The sequence below is a fragment of the Colossoma macropomum genome, unplaced genomic scaffold (genome assembly GCF_904425465.1).
Source record: "Colossoma macropomum unplaced genomic scaffold, Colossoma_macropomum, whole genome shotgun sequence".
NCBI lineage: Eukaryota > Metazoa > Chordata > Actinopteri > Characiformes > Serrasalmidae > Colossoma > Colossoma macropomum.
The window spans coordinates 5,383,677-5,401,949 of NW_023494793.1; the positions used below are offsets into that span (position 1 = coordinate 5,383,677).

Sequence of the window (18,273 nt, forward strand, 5' to 3'; positions counted from 1 at the left end):
AATACAGAGAAGAATAAAACAAACCACAAGTTTGAAGGGTGCAGCCAGCAGTGCTGCTTAGAAGAATGGAAAGCTCCTGCATACAGCGCTTTACACTGATTCAGTATCTCATCACACACTAATGAGCTTTGTCCTTCTACACTTAGTGTAAGGTAATGAGTAGAAAAGTCTCTGCTGTGGAAAAGGAGAATGAGACATACTTGAAATGAACGGGATTCTTGCCCCCTCTTGTGGTCGAGGTATTACAACACAATGCAAAAGTGCCACCTCTAATGAAACTGATTTTATTTTGAATTTCTTTCTAACTTGTTTTAGAAAAAATTATATTTTGAGTGAAAATCATAATTTTTTTTAAAACCTTTTGGTACGTCCTCTGTTTGATATAATAAACAGAATACATAAACTATAATAATTATAACTATATAATTAAACTGAAACTGACTGTTTTTGTAACATATATATTATAATAAGGCTGCAACAGTCGGTCACAAATTCACTTAAATTTGTAGTGACCTTAAAATCTTCCTTTTACTCAACATAAAATTCAAACCATTTATGTTGTTTACTTCCACACACACACACACACACACACACCACACACCACACCACATACATCACACACACTCAACTATATATATATATATATATATATATATATAGAGCTGTTGTCAGAAGAATGGTAACTTTACAGGAGAAGTCAATGGAACCACAATTTTTTCTGAGTCATTTTGGGTCACTGCTTTTGGTCTGTTCATCACGAAATTTACATCCAATGTAAACGGCAACAGGCATTTTCAAATTATGTCAAAAACTCATGTACAAGGTTCTCTTCTGACAACAGCGATATATATATATATATATATATATATACATACATACACACACCGATCAGACACATTATAACCACCTCGTTTCTACACAGCAGTGCTGCTGGAGTTTTTAAACACTGTCCACTCTATTAGACACTCCTTCCTTGTCAGTCCACCTTGTAGACGATAGCTCATCTGCTGCTGCACAGTTTCTGTGTTGGTCATCCTCTAGTCCTTCATCAGTGGTCACAGGACACTGCCCACAGGACGCTGTTGGCTGGATATTGTTGGTTGGTGGACTATTCTCAGTTCAGCAGTGACACTGAGGTGTTTAACAACTCCAGCAGCACTGCTGTGTCTGATCCACTCAGACCAGCACAACACACACTAACACACCACCACCACGTCAGTGTTACTGCAGTGCTGAGAATGATCCACCAGCCAAATAGTACCTGCTCTGTGGGGGTCCATATACACACACACACAATATAGATTGTGTATAATTATAATTATGTCCTCCACTGTAAACAATTATAATTATGCACAACAATTTGTATCTTATATATATATATATAGAAACAAACTCCTGGTTAGGTCAGGGACAGAAGAACAGCACACACACAAATGAACATCACCCGTGTCAATGGCAATAAGCTTTTTATTTAAACATTAAGGCAGTGTCTGTTTTTTTCTGTTTGTTTCGTTTTTACACTGCTATCCACAAAGCTTGCTGGTGGCCATGTTGAAATACAACAGTGTGAACAGTTTCTCTGTGAATATCAACCTTGCAGCAAATCACATAAATATGTACATCCTCTTAGGCCTATTTACACTCCTCACTATAATACAGTGGGTTGTAATATTAATAATAATAATTAAAAAAAAAAGATAGCACAAAATGGTTGTACAAAATAGATGCCACCCCCCCACCCCAAACCCATCTTAAAAGTACTGAGGGGCCGCACAATCAACACTTTGTAGGAACGGACCATGTTCCTGTTGCTTGCTGCCAATTACGTAATCATCCCGCAATTTATACAGATTCTTTTATAGTAGGTAAGAAAAAAAACGCTGAAAAAACGCAGTGAAACACTGTCCTTGTATCACTGGCCAGTCGACAACAAGTCAAGAGAGAAATGCAAGCTTCAGACAGACACATCCTACGTTTTTACGCTTTTTTCCACAACACGCAGTGCCGCTGGGAGGGATATGTGACAGAGTCTGACTGCATAATGTAGGGAGGTTATAGAAGTAGCTCATATCGTAGCAGCCTCGACACTATTTCAGGGCAATGTGCGTGAACAAGCCTGTGATATAAGCCCCACTTACAAAACCACACTAGATAATGCACTACAACTGACCAACAACAAAAAGCATCGCATCACAGGACTGCATCTGATATTAACTTCTCCGCCGCCTGGAATCCCACCGGTTCCAGCTTCTCCAAAAATGTGAATAATTATTTTTTTCATCAGTGCTAGGAGGGATAACTTTTGCACTTAAACGTAGCAGATAAGTTTCAAATAATAATAATAATAATAATAATAATAACAGTAATAAAAAAGGATTCCTTAATATCTAATGCGCATGCAAAACAATTCATAGCATCACTGCTATCCGATGACGTCAGGCAAACGGATGCCGATTTGGGACGTTAGTGTGAGGACTGGTAAAAGCCGTATCTCTGAGAAGGTTTACTTTTAGTGGTGGCTGCGTTTTCTTCTTTCAAGCCTGAGCCATTTTCATTAGTCATGTATCCTTTACTGGGGGGTGACGAGTGAATTAAGGGGGAAAAGATGATGAGATTGTGCGTAGACACTTGGTAGTTTAACTTCAGTACTGTATGTGTCAAATGGCACTTCATACCAGCTGTTGTTTACACTGTACAGAAAGGGATCCGTTATGTCGAAATATGAGGTGCTGAGTTTGGTGCAAGAAATATCCGCCGCCAGCCGTCCACAGAGGCCCAATCCCTGTGGGCCGAACGTTCTTCAGGATAAAATCTGAGGTCCTCGTAAGAACGGTGGAGGAAAACTGATCCCACATCGAGTGTCCTTAAACCGTAAAACACAGAGATACCATTCAAAACTGATCCAGGGCGTAAGAGCAGCTCTAACTGTCCATGGACTGGCCAGACAGCATGGCTTTTATTCAGCTGAGTCTTTGTGTAAGTGTGACAAACTTCAGGTTCGTGAGGATTTTTTTTCTTGTGAGGACGTTGTGGGGACAACCTGAAATAAGCAGCTTCCTCTACGATGGCGTCCACGTGTCCAGCTCAGCATCATCGTTGACCTCCTCCTCTCCGTCTGATTGTCGCTGGAGCATTGGACTTTATTTTTTTTATTTTTTTTTTTAGGTGACATGCCAAAAAACAACAATACTGTATAACAAAAAAGGTAAATGCTGTGTAAAAGAAAAGTTGCATTAATTTAAGTATTTATGTCAGCGCCCATTTAAAGGATGCCAACAAAGACTATTTGCTGGCCAAGTGCTTAATAAACCGAAACGTTAAAAAAAAACAGAACACTAATATGTATACAAATACGGTTCATATAGAAAAAACAAAACAAAACACAAAATTAGTGATAACACAACAAAAGGTCTCAGCTTTTGCAACATCTATCAAACAAGAAACAAGAAACAGAATCGATAAAAACTGTAAATGGTCGACTAGAGGCAAAGAGAACAACAAAAACGGTATGATGACATCAAAAATACATGGCATATGTACCCTGTAAACCAATGATATGGCCCACCCATGTAGACTCCCCCTAAAGTAGCAAAAGTGAAAAATAGCAAACAATGAATTAAAATAAAAAACAAACTGTTGTCCACAGTCGACTTCATGAGCGTCTGTTTCTAGAACGTTGGACGAGCTCGTCCTTACATACTTCAGAAAAGAGTAACTGAGGAAAACAGGCTGCCTTTGTTCTCCTTGTTGAAGAATTCATGCTTAACGCGTACGCAAACACACCCATTCAGGTCCACTGTACCTCAAAATGTGCCTCATACTCATACTGTAAAGTTGCAGTGGCTAATCCGAGAGTCTCTGACTCCATATGGGTGCAAAGCGACGCCACCAGCAGCCGAGATTTAAGACAGAAATGCATAGCCGCAGTTTTGCCCCACAGTGTGTAAGAGTGTGCGCGCGTTCGCATGCATGAGGAGAGAAAAACGTGAACATGAACGAGAAAAGGTCTGTGTTTGTGACGTTTACCACACAGTAGTAAAGTACAGCCTCTGTGTGCATATAAAAAACAAAGCTGAAAGTGTGTGTTGCCATTGAACTACAGTATGGAAGTGTAATATCCTGAGCATTCGGGTGGAGAACACTCTGAAACGTATGAGCAAAACGCGATGGGAGCCCATGAGTCCAAAAAATAAAAACATTAAGGCCAACAAAGACGACAGTTATCTACAAAAGAGAAATTCAACGAGAAGTAAAGAAAAGTGATTTGTCCTACGAGCGATCTTGGAGTGATGACGCACGCTAACATCTGTGTGCGCGTGCACAAACATACTGTACACACTAACACGCTTAGAAATACATTAAAACGTACACACACTTCGGCAGCAGCGCAGCATCAAGGAATGGTTTGCTGCAGAATCGAATTCACAGTTTTTCCACTTAGCCCAGATGACCAATCAGTAAACAACAGAAGCCAATATCGACCCAAATCTTTTCTTTAAATGCATCCAGTTCTTCATTAAGGCCGCACAGACTTGCCGATGTGGTTTAGGACACAGTTTGACTTCTTCTGAACTATAAAAATGAAACACTTTACTGCGAGGTGAGTGAGGTGAATGTGGTGGGAAACACTGTCCAAATATTTCACATCTTCATGTTGCTTTTCGTGTCGCGCTGGTGCGCAGCCTTAATGAAGACCTGAATGTGGTTTGCGCAGGTTTGAGGATGTATTTAAAGGATTTGGGTGTCTATTGATTCTAGAGTTTGTGTGCTACACAGCCTTGTAGCACCAGTGACAAACTAAAGTAGCAGAACTGGGACACCAAATGTCAAATACTGTGCCGATTAGATTTTTCATCAAACCGTTCCTTTAATAAGCCACGCTCACTTACTGCATGTGTGACGGGGTCCATTTGGAGTATGTACGTGTCTGTGTTTTGGAGAGGTATTAAAAGAACCGAGGGACGCGAGTATGCATGTGTGTGTGTGATCAATGAAAGCGTTTAGAGGTGATAGTATGCATATTAATTTGCATGTAGGCGTATCTGTATGTGCTCTCGTTAAGTGTGCACGGCTATGACTGTGTTTCACTATGCGTGAGAATATGTACGTGTGAATGTATGTGCGTCTATCAACGTCCCTGTTTACACGAGCGAGTAAAAATGAATGTGTTTATCTCAGTCCCTGTTTAAACGCCCACGCGTTTGAGCTCACTCGCTGTCGGACAACGTCTCGTACTGAGAGCACAGCAGCGGTTTGGGTTCTTCTTCCCAGGGCCTTTGGCTCGCTCCGGACTGCGTGGGCGAGGGGGAGTGGCTGGGCATCATGCCACTGGGCAGACGCATCTGCATGGTGAACGGGTTACAGGGGAATGGGGTGGAGCCTAGAGAGAGAGAGACCACAATAAAAAAAAGAAGACAGTAAACATACAGGTATGCACATTGTGTCCAAAAGTATCCAGACACTCCTAATTTAAGCTATTTAAAGGTGCACCCATTGCTGACAAAGCTGTTTAAACAGCTTGTATAATCTTTATAGAAAAGCACTGACCAATACAATGAGATGCCCAGAAGAAGCTACATGAGTCTAAGATCACAATGCCCAATGCCAAGGGTCAGCAACAGGGGTATAAAACCCCCCCAGCACTGGGCTGTGCATGAGTAGAACTGTGTTCTCTGGAGTGATGGAGCTGGAGTGTCCAGATCTAATCACCAACTTCAGTAGTAGACCTCACTAATGCTCTTGAGGCTGAATGCAATCAAGTCCTCATAGCAATGTTCCAACATCTGGTGTAAAGCCTCATCAGAACAGTAGAGGCTGCTACTGCAGCAAAGTCCTTTATAATACACTGGATAAGCAGGTGTCTACAAACTCAGACGTACAGTGTAGATTTGGTATTCATCAGTGAGTTGTGCATTTGATAAAAATGGAATATAACACCAACTTTCCTGCAGATAAATGAATAAAATGATTGTAATATGATGCTAACACTCTACAATTTAATAGGTTTTAAATAATTGATAGCTGTATATGTGTCCAGGACAATGAACAGAGCTGTAGGATCCTATGAGTTACAGTTGCACAGCATCAAGTTATAATAAAACTAATGTAAAGAATGTATCATGTTATATTAAATTATACAATCATACTTTATTTTATTCATAATTACAGTACAATTGAGGCTCTCAAAATAACTTGCATACTGACTTTAACAAAGTTCTCTGTAGTTTATATTTAAATGTAAGTTTTAACAGTATTACTGTACATAAAATAACTTACATAAATTTGACAAGGGATTACAAAGTACCCACAGTGTAGGTGTTTCTAATAAAGCAGTCAGTGAATATACAGTCTTTCATAATGAACTTGTGTACCTGCAGAGGAGGGTCGGTCCTCCCACACTCTATTAGTGAGTGGAGTGCGGCGGTTGCAGTCTCCCTCTGAGTGGACGGACGACACGGAGGAGGGTCTCTCTCCTCCAGACAGACCGGGACCGGGAGACTTAGTCTTACGGCCGTTGGAGCGCCCACTGCCCTTTGATTTACCTTTAGCACACAAACAATAAATCATCAAAATATACTCACAATTAATAAAAAAAAATAAAAATTTCCTTTGTTTCCAACCAAGTACCATTATTCAAACTTTCAAACTGCCTGTCTAAATCATCACTCATTTGCCTCAAACCGAATCACGTTAATTAATCCAGTGTGAAAGAAACATGCATACTTTTAAAAACTTTTAATGTTTACAATTTAAACACACTTTAATACATATTAAATGTATTATTTTGGAACTACGTATGGTAACTGAAGCACATTTCCTTGCAGCCTATAGTAAAGTATACTTTAAAGGGTATTACCTTAAAAATATGCTTATTGGAACAATACAAAAAAACATATTTTAAGGTATTTTCATAAAATATAGAAAATAAAAAATTGTGTATTTAGTATTCATTATAAACTACTTCTACACTGCTTGGTTATTCTTCTTTTTCAGAAGAGAATCAGACTTTGTGGTTTCTGACACTGTATGACTGTACATCTATAAAACTGGACAAAAGATACCTTTTGCACACAAAACTGGCAACAACTATAAGGATTTTGTCAGCTGCATCTGGATTGGCTCTCCGCATATCTGTGTTTCCGCACTTCTGTGCAGTGTTCGTCATTCGGACATGGAACAAAGTTTTGTTTTTCCAGCTAAATTAGAACCAGCCACCTGCACTGGACACTGTGACGAGACACATGAACACTGCAAAAAGTAGTAAGTAAAAGTAAAATGATCTTAAATATAGTTGATAAATCTAATATTGCTCCTGTTGAGATTGTTGTAAGTATAATTTTATATTTATTTACCTTATTACTACACAATGTTCACTTGTTTTAGGTAATTTTATTAAGTAAAATGATCTCACTATATTGTTCTTGAAACCAGCACTACTAAAATTACTTAAAACTAGTAAATAAATGTCTAGATATCAGCCAGATAAGGTTGTAATAAGTGTGCAACCATCTCAAAATGGGAAACAGTAGACATATCGACTAGGTTTAAGATCATTTCACTTGACAAGAGACCATTTTTTGCAGTGAAAAAGATAAATCAGTGTGATTTTCAGAAATGTGTCTCCACACATGCTGTGCCAAAACTACAGGCAGCTTCTTCCTGACTAGGTAGGTGGTTCTTGGCCATGTTATGTGGTGAACAGCACTGCTTGTGAGACTAAAGCGTTCATAACTTGTTAGCTGACTTAGAAATGTGTGTGACTGCAGTGGTTCAGGCGTACCGGGCAGTGAGTATGGCTCTTCAGCGCGAGGGTCAGCAGCAGCAGGGGTCACCCCGGCACTCAGCGGGTTAACGGAGCTAGAGGGGGAGCGCTCATCTGCCTGCTCATCATATTTACCCATCAGGGCTTTGCGGATGATGGCCTCCAGGCCAATAGTGTTTCCACTGGGGTCTGGAGCTGGGTGACTGCGCACACTGACCGGCGCTGAGACACATGCACATACAGACAGAGTGAGGAAACAGTGAAGTGAAGCAGTGATTAGAAACAGTTAACAGGGAGGGAATACAAAAAAAAGAACAATCATTACTTTAACTGAACATCTTAAAAAATGGGAGCCAACAACTTTCAGGCATTTTCTTTTTTTTAAAAGCAGTCAGTAAGTCATTAATGTTTATATTTTGTCCAGGTTATGCTTTTATTGAATATATTTTAATGAATAAAGTGACTGATTTGGTGTTATTGGGACTTTAACTGGGCTAATATCAGTAGGCACACAGTAGGCTTTATCAGAAGAACATTCTTAACTATTGTTTTCATTTGACTGGATGCAGAATATCCTATCCATGATTCTATGGAAGTGAAGCAATACAAACTAACATTAACAGATAAACCACATTTTAAAAATTATATTCGGGTATATTTTGTATTATGTTATGTAAAAAATATGCATTTTTGTTTTTTGTTTTCACTTCTATTTCCACTCGCCCATCATAAAGGCTCACCTGCAGTGGTGGAGGCTGGCATGTTGAAGATTTCTGTCCCGGGCTGCCCAGAATCTGAGAGAGAAAGAGAGAAGAGCATTGGAAATGAGTTCACATAGCAGAGCCCAATGTCAATTTATACTGAGTGAGCTTAAAAGAGTGAATGATTTGCCTCTGGTGTTCACAGCTTCACATTTAACAATGAGTGCGTTTACATGTACTTAATAATCTGATAACTGCAGAAAATCAGATTGTCAGTAATCAGATCAACGCATTTACATGCACTTGAGTGAGCAGATAATGTGAAACTCTGGGTCTACATGAGTCGGACAGTAATCAGATTTAGTAAACTCACAGAAGAAGACGTGACATAAACGTAACGTTAAACTCAAACTTCATGCCGCAGCTTTTTTTTTTATTAATCATCACGCCACTTTACCCGAAATATGAACATACGTCATATAGAAGATAAAGAATATTTAAATCCTTCATTTCGTCAAGCATGTATTTGGTTTCAGTGTCACTCGAAGTGTGTTTTGCTGCGTCTCGCAGCAACACTGCTCGCTTATTTCCGGTACTGCAGTCTGTTCTGCACATGCACAGACTGAGAAATCCGAAAGAAATCAGGGTAAGAGTTCACATGCACAGAGGAATCTGATTACTGAGCTAAACTCCAGCTCTCTTTATCGGATTTCTAGACCTTACTCCGATCTAAGAAATCGGAGTGTGCTGTTTACATGGCCATTTGCAGAAATCCAATTATGATTGGATTATTGAGCGCATGTAAACACACTCAATGTGCGAGATCTTGAGGCTCAGTTGAAGTCTCTGGAGATCAGGTGGATTGGCCCAGAAAGCCTGCAAAGTCTAAAAACTTACTGAAATCAGTCTCACTGCCAACCACCATCTTCTTGATCATCTCCTTCTTGCTCTTGACGATGGCAGAGTTGCTCTCGGTGAGTTTGCTGAAGAAGGCTGGGGGCTGGGAGCTGCTGGCAGGAGAGCGAGAACCCAACCTGATAGAGAAGAAGAACAAAAGAAACGACTCAAACTGAAGGCTGCACAAAACAACAGTGCTGTGATTGTGATATAGCTTGTTATATAATAAAAAGACATCCTTGAAAAGTTCAATATTGCGATATCAATTAATAAACAATATGTTGTGCACATATTCACTGTGTATTCAGAGTAACTGTGCATGTTATACCCCTGTTCTGCTTGTTCAGTGGGGCAGGCAGCTCCCTGCGACTCTGGCTCAGACATGCCCCCTGCTGGAGACACTGGCTCAATGCATTCAGCAGATAGACTCACTGGAGACACCTTACTCTGAAGAGGAGATCTGCACACATGTGAGAGTCAGTCAAATACTGGCAAGTGCCTTTAGACAATACACTGCAGTACAGAAACGGCGTGTATCCAAATATACTTTTGTAAATGATATAGAAATAGAGAAAAAAAGCATGAGGTGTTTGATAGGGCAGAAATATGGCATCACAATATTTTTTTGGAAACAAGAAATAGATCAGTATTTTTTCTGAGGTTTGATAAACTGAAACCGACAAAGAACCAGTAGAAAAAATACTATCTAAAACTACAAATAATGATTTTTCTGCAACATTTCACACACTGCACTAAATCTAATTAAATGGGACTAATTATGCTCTTTTTGTAATGGTACATGCAGTTGATCAGCTTTTCTTAAATATTCACAATATCCACAAAACCATACTGTGATGTATTTCATCATGGTAGCAATATATACTGTCATACTGTTCACCCCTTAGTACACAATAGATTGGCAGCCAATAATATTGGTCAATAAACGGGAAAATGTAACTACTGTCAGCTGGATATTGCTATTAAAGCCAGTAACGTTTTTCTTTGTGCACTTATGCAGAATGAAAACGTCAGAGGGGTGGAAGTTTTCAGTTTCGACAGAGGACAACAGAATTACACTTCACAACAAAAGTTGAGGTGAGATATAAGATATAAATTCACAAAAAAATTCAAAATATATCTAACAAAATAAGTCAAAGGAAACTCATCATTAGCGTAACCCATATCAGCTAAAAAAAAGCAGCAGATCACATCTTTCAAGTTTTAACCTGTCTTACACTCACTGTGGTTCATATACTGCTTGTAGTGTAAATTCAAATGTATAAAATGTCAAATTATTGGTTATTGCTACCAGCCACAACTGTTACTCATTATTAGTGCAGAAATTAGATCTCTTTTCCTCCCTAATAATTAGTAGCAGAAGAACTACATGATTTCAGTGTTTCGGTGCACAGCAGCAGGTTCCAGCCCCTCTCCTTACCTGTCCCTCATCCTGTCTCTCTCACTGGCAGGACCCTCGGGGGTGTACCGGGCATTGGCACCAGGCTCAGAAGGTGTCTGGGCCTGGGGGGCACTGGGGGGCCGAGTGAGATCCAACACAGGGGAGTTGTGGTATCCAAACACAGGCTGCAGTGCTTGCTGACCTCCGGACTGACCCTGCTGAGACTGACGCATGTAGTCCTTTTTTATGACCTCCTGAGAGAGGAAGGAAGATTAAAGATAGATTTAGGATGCAATCAAAACTCAGCACTTTCAGTTCTTTAACTGGATTATGGAGGATAAAAAGGTCATGAGTTTGAGGACACATGCACACAGAGACACGAACATCTGATCTTAAAATAAGTGGATCCAGAGAACAATTTGTCTCATGAAATCTTAAATGTCACTGATTCCATTTGATTCTCTTGGTATGCTTCAGAAGTTTCAACAAAACACAGAATAAACACAAGACTACAAGCATTTATACAGTAGGAGAAAATGGACAACGAAAAGCATTTTATACTTGAATTTTATTCTGCCAATAATAAGACTTATTATAATGGAATAAAATAAATTTATTTACCACATTTCAAACTCAGTTTAATCAGATTACCCAGTTAGGAGAGGGAATCACTATAAACCCAACACGTGATTTTGTCACAATACTTAAGCCGTGAAACAATTCTATTGCGATGTTAAATGATTTTGTGATATGTTGTGATTGATCACCAAAAACTTTATTTTGGGCTTTCTGCTTACATATTTATCTAAAGCTTTTGCCCCCTGCAGTTTATAACGGTAAGTAACTGTAGTGTTGGGAGTCTCTATGACTCTTACTGGTATATTACAATGGTGTTTCTGATTCCTTCATGATCAGGGCAGTCATATTATCCACTACATTGTCTATCTGTCCCTAATAACTCAATTGATCATCTTGTGGAATAAGACAAATGCATTTCTACTAGTCCAACAATGGGCTTAATACACATTAACCTTTTGTTGACAATGAAGGCTGAATGAGAGCTAATAGCAGGTTTTACAGTGGTTATGGCTGTGTATGAGCTGTATTTCTGGGTTGTAGGATGTTAGAGCAGGTTCCTCTGAGTGTTCTGACGTGTGAATAATGTCACTATTTTGAACCCTTTATTTATGATATGAACGCTAAAAGCAGAGATGCAATATAACAGTAGCGAGTGGATTTGTGGTGATTTTGGAGCTGGATTGCTGGCTGATTGACGGTCACAGGTGGATGAAATAACTCAGTATAATGAGGGCAGAGTCTGATGAGTGACCTAATGAGTGAATCATGTCGCTGTTTTAACCCTTTGTTGGAAAATGAAGGCCAAAAACAATAACAGGATTTTGGGTGATTTTCCAAGCTGAATTACTCACTGATGCTGACGTCTCAGCTCAATGTCACGCTAGCTAGTTTGGGCCAGGTCTGCCGAATGGTCTGATATCTGCATCATGTCTGTAGCTTAAACTGTTTTGAAGATATGAAGGCTAAAATGTATCTACATTTTTGTTTGCAAATTGCGGGCTTCGAGTTCTAAGCCTATAATTTAAAAAAAATATGCTATGCTTATGCTAAAAATTAAAGAATATATGTATTTTTTGCTCTTCTGAACATGATGCATCCATAAATTTTAGCATGAGAGAGAGAGAGAGAGAGAGAGAGAGAGAGAGAGACAGACATACACTGATGTGCTGGGCGAGGGTTACCACCCTCTGGGATCCTTTAACAGCGGGAGACGGGGGCTGCTGACTAGGGGACAGTCTGTCCTCTGGGGGTCCGTATAATCCGTGCTGTTCCAAAGCCTTCTGCTGAGCTGTACACACCACACACACACAGAAAAAGAACAGTCTAGACGTTAACATATTGCTACGAGAAAGCGTCCAGGGCTAGCACAGAAGCAGCACGGCCAAATTCAGGTTCACTCAAATGACGGTAGTGTTTAAAAATCAAGCCCAAAAAAACAGAAAGCATCTGCTTAAAGGCCAGAGTCTGTGGTTTTGAACCAAATCTCACACCTGTGATGTGCTGCCATTCGATCCAGACACTCACTCTGACCATCAACACACTACTGAGTAATTGACTGTAACAGAAGCCCTTCATTACAGAACAAAAAGGTTTTATTGGGCAGCAAAGGATAAAACCCAAATGTGTTTTCTGCGCCCTAAAATGAATAAAAGGAAGCTATTATTACAAAATGGTATCTTCAAGCAAAATTAAATATAGTCCATATATCAAATATTTCCCATTTTGAGATGGTTGTGCACTTATCATAGGATTAGTTACCTTATTTCTAGACACTGTTTGCTTATTTTAGGTCACTTTATTAAGTAAAAATGATCTCACTACACTGGCAGATAATTTTGCTGGTTTCAGACACATTTCTTACAACAAGCACAATTATTTGCCAATACAGTGAGACAATTTTACTTAATAAAATGTATTAAAACCAAGTAAAAAATGTGGATAAATATATATCTTTGTATCTCTATCTATATTTGAGACAACTTACTTGATAAGATACCATTTTTTGCAGTGTTGGTGCAACATTTGAAATCGCCAGCTTCTATTTACATTTTGTGACCATTTTCATGATGAATGGATCAATAGAAATGGTCCATAATTAGTAGGAATACTGTCTTCTTACATTTATGTAAATCAATTAAAGTTAAGAAAGTTAACATTTCTGAGATGTACGGTTTGAAGCAAACTGCTTAACGAGGTTATTCCACTGTATAACGAATAATTCTGAAACGAGGATCTCTGAAATGAGAATATTCGCTCAGTGGATGGAAATCCTAATCATATTTCCAGACTCAAAACACTGCATAACACTAACACCATATAACACATTATCATAGTTATATGGTTTAAGCATTCTGCTTCACATCACTGTAAGGTACGACTCTTCAGGGCTTAAGGTTTATGAAAAAAGCTGGAAGGGAAGGAAGATCAAATCATATTTCCACATTAAAATATTCATGATTTGCATTAGAAATACTGCATTGCTGTAGCTTTGTAAGGAACAGAGCCCAAGTATGTTAAGGGCTTTTAAGAAGACTTTCTTTTAAAATGGTCTTGTAAAAACTTCAGACATTGTTTTAATTATTAAAACCACATTCATCTCTATTGTTTGTCAGTGATCTGACCAGCCCAAAACCCAAACGACTGGGACAATACATTCTGACAGGAGTGTAGGTGTATCTCAGCATCTAGATACAGACAGGTGAAGCTACATTACTGAAGCCTTCAGAATATGAATATGTCTAACATTAATTTCTTTCTCATTTTCATCACAGAAAACCAGGGCGTTTGCCATTTTGAGTCATCTGAGCACATTTTCATGACACATTAAAGGGCTGCTGTTGCAGTTAATTACTCAGAGACACAATCATCAAAATGCTCATCTAGACTGAACAGCAACCTCCTGAAAAAAAAAAAGATGTCATTTGGTCCAAAAACACTGAACTTAACCTTTAACTCTACTTCTCCTCAGCACTACAGCAGAACCACATTTAAACAAACAAGAAAAAAAAGCAGAAGCAAAATGCTTTTGAAATGTGAAGCAGATAGTGAACAGTAAATGTGCATTAAGCAGCCAGAGACTGTGCTACAGGATGATCTCCTTTACTCCCACCATCTTCCATCTCTGTATCTACTTCACAAAGTGTTTATTACAATCAGCACTATCACAAAATAAAGAAAGCCTGAAACTAAACCGCTTTCTTTGCTCGATACCGTCAGGACCAACTGCTTTACTTCCACTGCTGGGCTTCCTTCCCCATTAAAACAGCCATTAAAGCAATCTGCGCTGTGTTCTGCTGCACAGAATAACCTCATAATGGACACCGTGAGCTACAAACAGCACCATTTACTACTATTTTGCACTGAATGCAGAAGATCTAAGAGTACAAGAGCACTGCAAACCAGACAAATACAGATTTTGGACAGAGCGCAGTGTCACACCTAGTCTTCACAAACACCACAACTGAGCATGTTCTCTTTGTCAGTTTGGGATAATTGACCAGGTTCATTTTGAGGAAAAAAATGTGTGTGTTTGTGACAATATTGCTGCCTTGGGAATAAAACCGAAACCCACAAATTTCGACCTCTTGTTGTGATGTCAGCACTCATCTACACACCTTTCACGTGTTTGAACCGCCTTTGGCCTCTTGCTTCTCATATCACGAAAGACATTTTGATAAACATGAAGCAGAGCGTTGAAGCTAAATGTACCCACAGAAAGTGGGTGTTACACAGCATACAGCTCCAGTTCTGAGATCTGACTGACTGAGCCATAATAAAACACTTGGTATGCATAATTATTACCAACTATATCAACTGAATATGGCATTAATGTGCCATTATTAAAAACTATTGCGGACCACAGCCTCCTGTTAGTGAAGAACATTACTTCTGAGAAGATCTCGTAGCTGTCAACCCATATAGGTTACTTGCAATTTCCTTGCAATTTTGGAGGTAAGCAGGTATATAAAGCTTGGATAATAATACAGGTTCCCCATTAAGTTCCCCAATGAACGTGAAATATTCTGTTGTGTTCAAATTTGTTTCTTGCTATCTGTTTTACTAGATCTGTTAGACCAAATATGATCAGACCATCCATGGATGGTTAAGCAGTATCATAGTTATACTGATTTATACAGAACTGTTTTGAATATAGAAAGTGTTGTTAATTTGAGGGATTACCGCTTAGTTAGTTGCCATGTCTATTAACAGAATTAGTATAATTACCAGCAGAAAGAACATCTGGCATAAAACAGGATAAACTGTTGCTGTTGCTAATGATTTTAAGGTTAGAAACATTAGTGGATTTACAGTTTGGAAGCTGACAATATATAGTACACTCCCCTTTTAAGTGCTGACTGTGATTATTATTAAGTAAGTTAGTAAATTAAATAGTTAAGTTATTAACAGCACTAATAATTTGGTTGCGTTGGCCTCTCAAGGGGCAGAGCCTCATACAGCAGCACTAAAAATCCAAAACGAAGGACTTTTAGCAGCATCTACACACAACCTTTTACTCTGTCATGGCTTACTGCGCTAACACTAATGCTGACAAGCTGGAAGGATGACACAGAAGAGTACTGACATCAAACAATAAACTAAAAGCAAGGCGTCCCCAAACGTTTGGTCTGCAGTGCACAAGCAGATTCTGGGGGGCTAAAGGTATTGTTAACCTCTTTCACAACTTCCTAACCTTCCTCTGAGGCTGGGAGGAGTACCTACATTCGTCCATTCTCTCTCTGAACCCCATCCCCTCATCTTTCGTAACCGACCTCATGCTGCCGCTTTCTCCCTTTCAATTCCTCCTTCACACAGCTATCCAAATACAGCAAGCAGATTCCCTTGAGAGCTAAGAAACACAACCTCTGAATCAAAGATGAAAGCGATGAGAATGTTCGCCCAAATTAAAGGGGGGGAAAAAAGAAAACACATGAAAGGCAGGCAGATAAAGACTGTTGTGCGAGGCTTAGCGACCGCATCACTGCTGAATGAATGAGCTCTTAAAGTTCACCTAAGGATCTATCTCTTTCAGTGAGCAGCATGGGGCCTTCCCAGTAGGACATTCTGGACTGCGAGAGTGCAGAATGGATCACAATTACACGCCTGTGGCCATTACTTACCAAACAATAGATAGAAATTCACGTATAAAGTTCTGAAGTCTGTAATAGTTGCAGAATCCTTCCATAAGGATTCTATACTTCAGAAAGATCCAATATGCCTGTGGTTAAGATTAAATGATTCACCCAATATGCAAGAGTGAAACCCTTGGTGGTCTTTAAGTAATATTTGAAATAGGGCTGCACGATATGGAGAAAATATCAGTGTCGCACTCACATTGCTACATACTGTGAGTGAGATACGCCTTGCCATATTTCAGAAATGCACTAGTGAATCAACATTGTGATTTGGTTAAAGACGGGCCTGCATTATGTTGATCAGAATCAATGTAATACTTTGATTCATTAATACACCCACAGAAACAGTCTTTTGGAACTGACTGGTGAGCATATTTGCTTATATAAGTACAGCAAAGGCCAATATTGATATAGCGATTAACAAACAATATATTGTGCAGCCCTAATTTAATATATTAAAAGAAAAAGAGAAAATACAAAGATAAAAAAGCAAAATAAAAAAATTAACCCAAACTGAACAAAAGGAATGCACTTATGAAACTGGGTTGATTCTGATCAATGCCAACCACCACAAAGCGTGCACTAGGCCACAGACGCAGGGATGGGAGGAAGGGGAGGGGGCGCGGAGGATGCTGGGAAGGGAAAGGGACAAGGGGATGGGGGTGGGTGTTTTTTAACGGCCCCGGGGGTCCAGAGCGTCTTACCATCACAGGCGCCGTTGGCCCCGAGAGCACCAGCCTCTGGCATCCCCGTATCACAAGAAATTTGACGCATGATAATCGCGTTTATGAAGTTGGCCGCTGTCATGGTGGTCTTACCGAGTGCGCGAAGTTCGTGTTCCTGAATGGACATCGCTTTGTTTTGAGTCTTTTCCCTACTTGGCGCGCTGCTGCTGGAGCCGGCACTGCTCTCGGAAGCCAGCAGGGGGAGCCCTCGCCCTATGTGGGCGCCAGGGGTGTAGGAGTAGACCCCGGGCGCACCGGGGCTCGCCAGCTTGGGCTCGGACTTGGAGGAGGACAAGGACGAGGAGAGGTCCTGGTGCTTGGATAGAGCTCCACGCCCTTGGCTCTTGGACCCCTCTCGGACAGGCTCTTTCGCCCCGCCCGGGTCCAGGCCTACTGAGTAAGCCTCAGACACACTGACCCTCTGCAGGTGCCCGCTGTAGCTCGGATAGCGGGAGGAGCCCTGTGGCAAAGACCTGAGGAGAAGAGTTAAAAACATTCATATTAGGACTAAACAAAACCAAAAGCCGCAAATAGCCAAAACAGTTTCCTTTTGACACAGGCTGGTCAATCCTAATCCTGGTTAATGCTGACGTAAGCATTACCTTCACCAATCACAATGTTTCCAATAGTTTCTCTCTCAGAGTCACAGAAACCCACTGTACAAAAGCTGACAACCAAGCGAAAGCTAAGCATAACTAGCTGGGATTGCTGAACTAAGGCGTGTCAAACAAGTGTGTTCATTAGAACAATAGGACCACACCCAGACAGTCCTCTGACAGGTCTGATCAGCAGGTTAAAACAGCGTTTTACCATCTTTATTTCTATCCTTTTTCCCCCCAGACTTTACTGTATATGTAATATATAACACTCAATTTTAGTATCCTTGGGACTTTAAAGAGAGTGAGTGTACCCTTTATACCTTTAGAGTCTAAACAGGCTAAACATACCCCTGATTAGATGTAAATCGCATTGATTATGTTGAATGAAAAGAGTGACCCATAATGTGTAGATGTATCGCAATAAGAGTAATAAAAATAAACCTTATTTGACCTCTATTTTTTATTTTAATCAGTTGGTT

General features: G+C 39.9%; 1 protein-coding gene across 4 annotated transcripts in view; it reads right to left on the minus strand.

Annotated features, from left to right (window-relative positions):
• Positions 1 to 3,596: 3,596 nt before the first annotated feature.
• Positions 3,597 to 18,273, minus strand: part of ncor2 (nuclear receptor corepressor 2) — a 179,295-nt gene continuing 164,618 nt past the window's right edge. For 3 of the 4 annotated variants that reach the window (XM_036578276.1, XM_036578273.1, XM_036578274.1), the window contains 9 exons: positions 17,175 to 17,668; positions 12,496 to 12,626; positions 10,799 to 11,013; positions 9,689 to 9,820; positions 9,361 to 9,497; positions 8,503 to 8,556; positions 7,781 to 7,984; positions 6,372 to 6,542; positions 3,597 to 5,380 (listed from right to left, as the gene is read on the minus strand). In XM_036578276.1, the coding sequence (XP_036434169.1) occupies positions 5,208 to 5,380; positions 6,372 to 6,542; positions 7,781 to 7,984; positions 8,503 to 8,556; positions 9,361 to 9,497; positions 9,689 to 9,820; positions 10,799 to 11,013; positions 12,496 to 12,626; positions 17,175 to 17,668 (1,711 nt within the window). In that variant the 3' untranslated portion in view covers positions 3,597 to 5,207. The remainder of the gene's footprint in view (positions 5,381 to 6,371; positions 6,543 to 7,780; positions 7,985 to 8,502; positions 8,557 to 9,360; positions 9,498 to 9,688; positions 9,821 to 10,798; positions 11,014 to 12,495; positions 12,627 to 17,174; positions 17,669 to 18,273) is intronic. The other variant, XM_036578277.1, reaches the window with a different exon arrangement.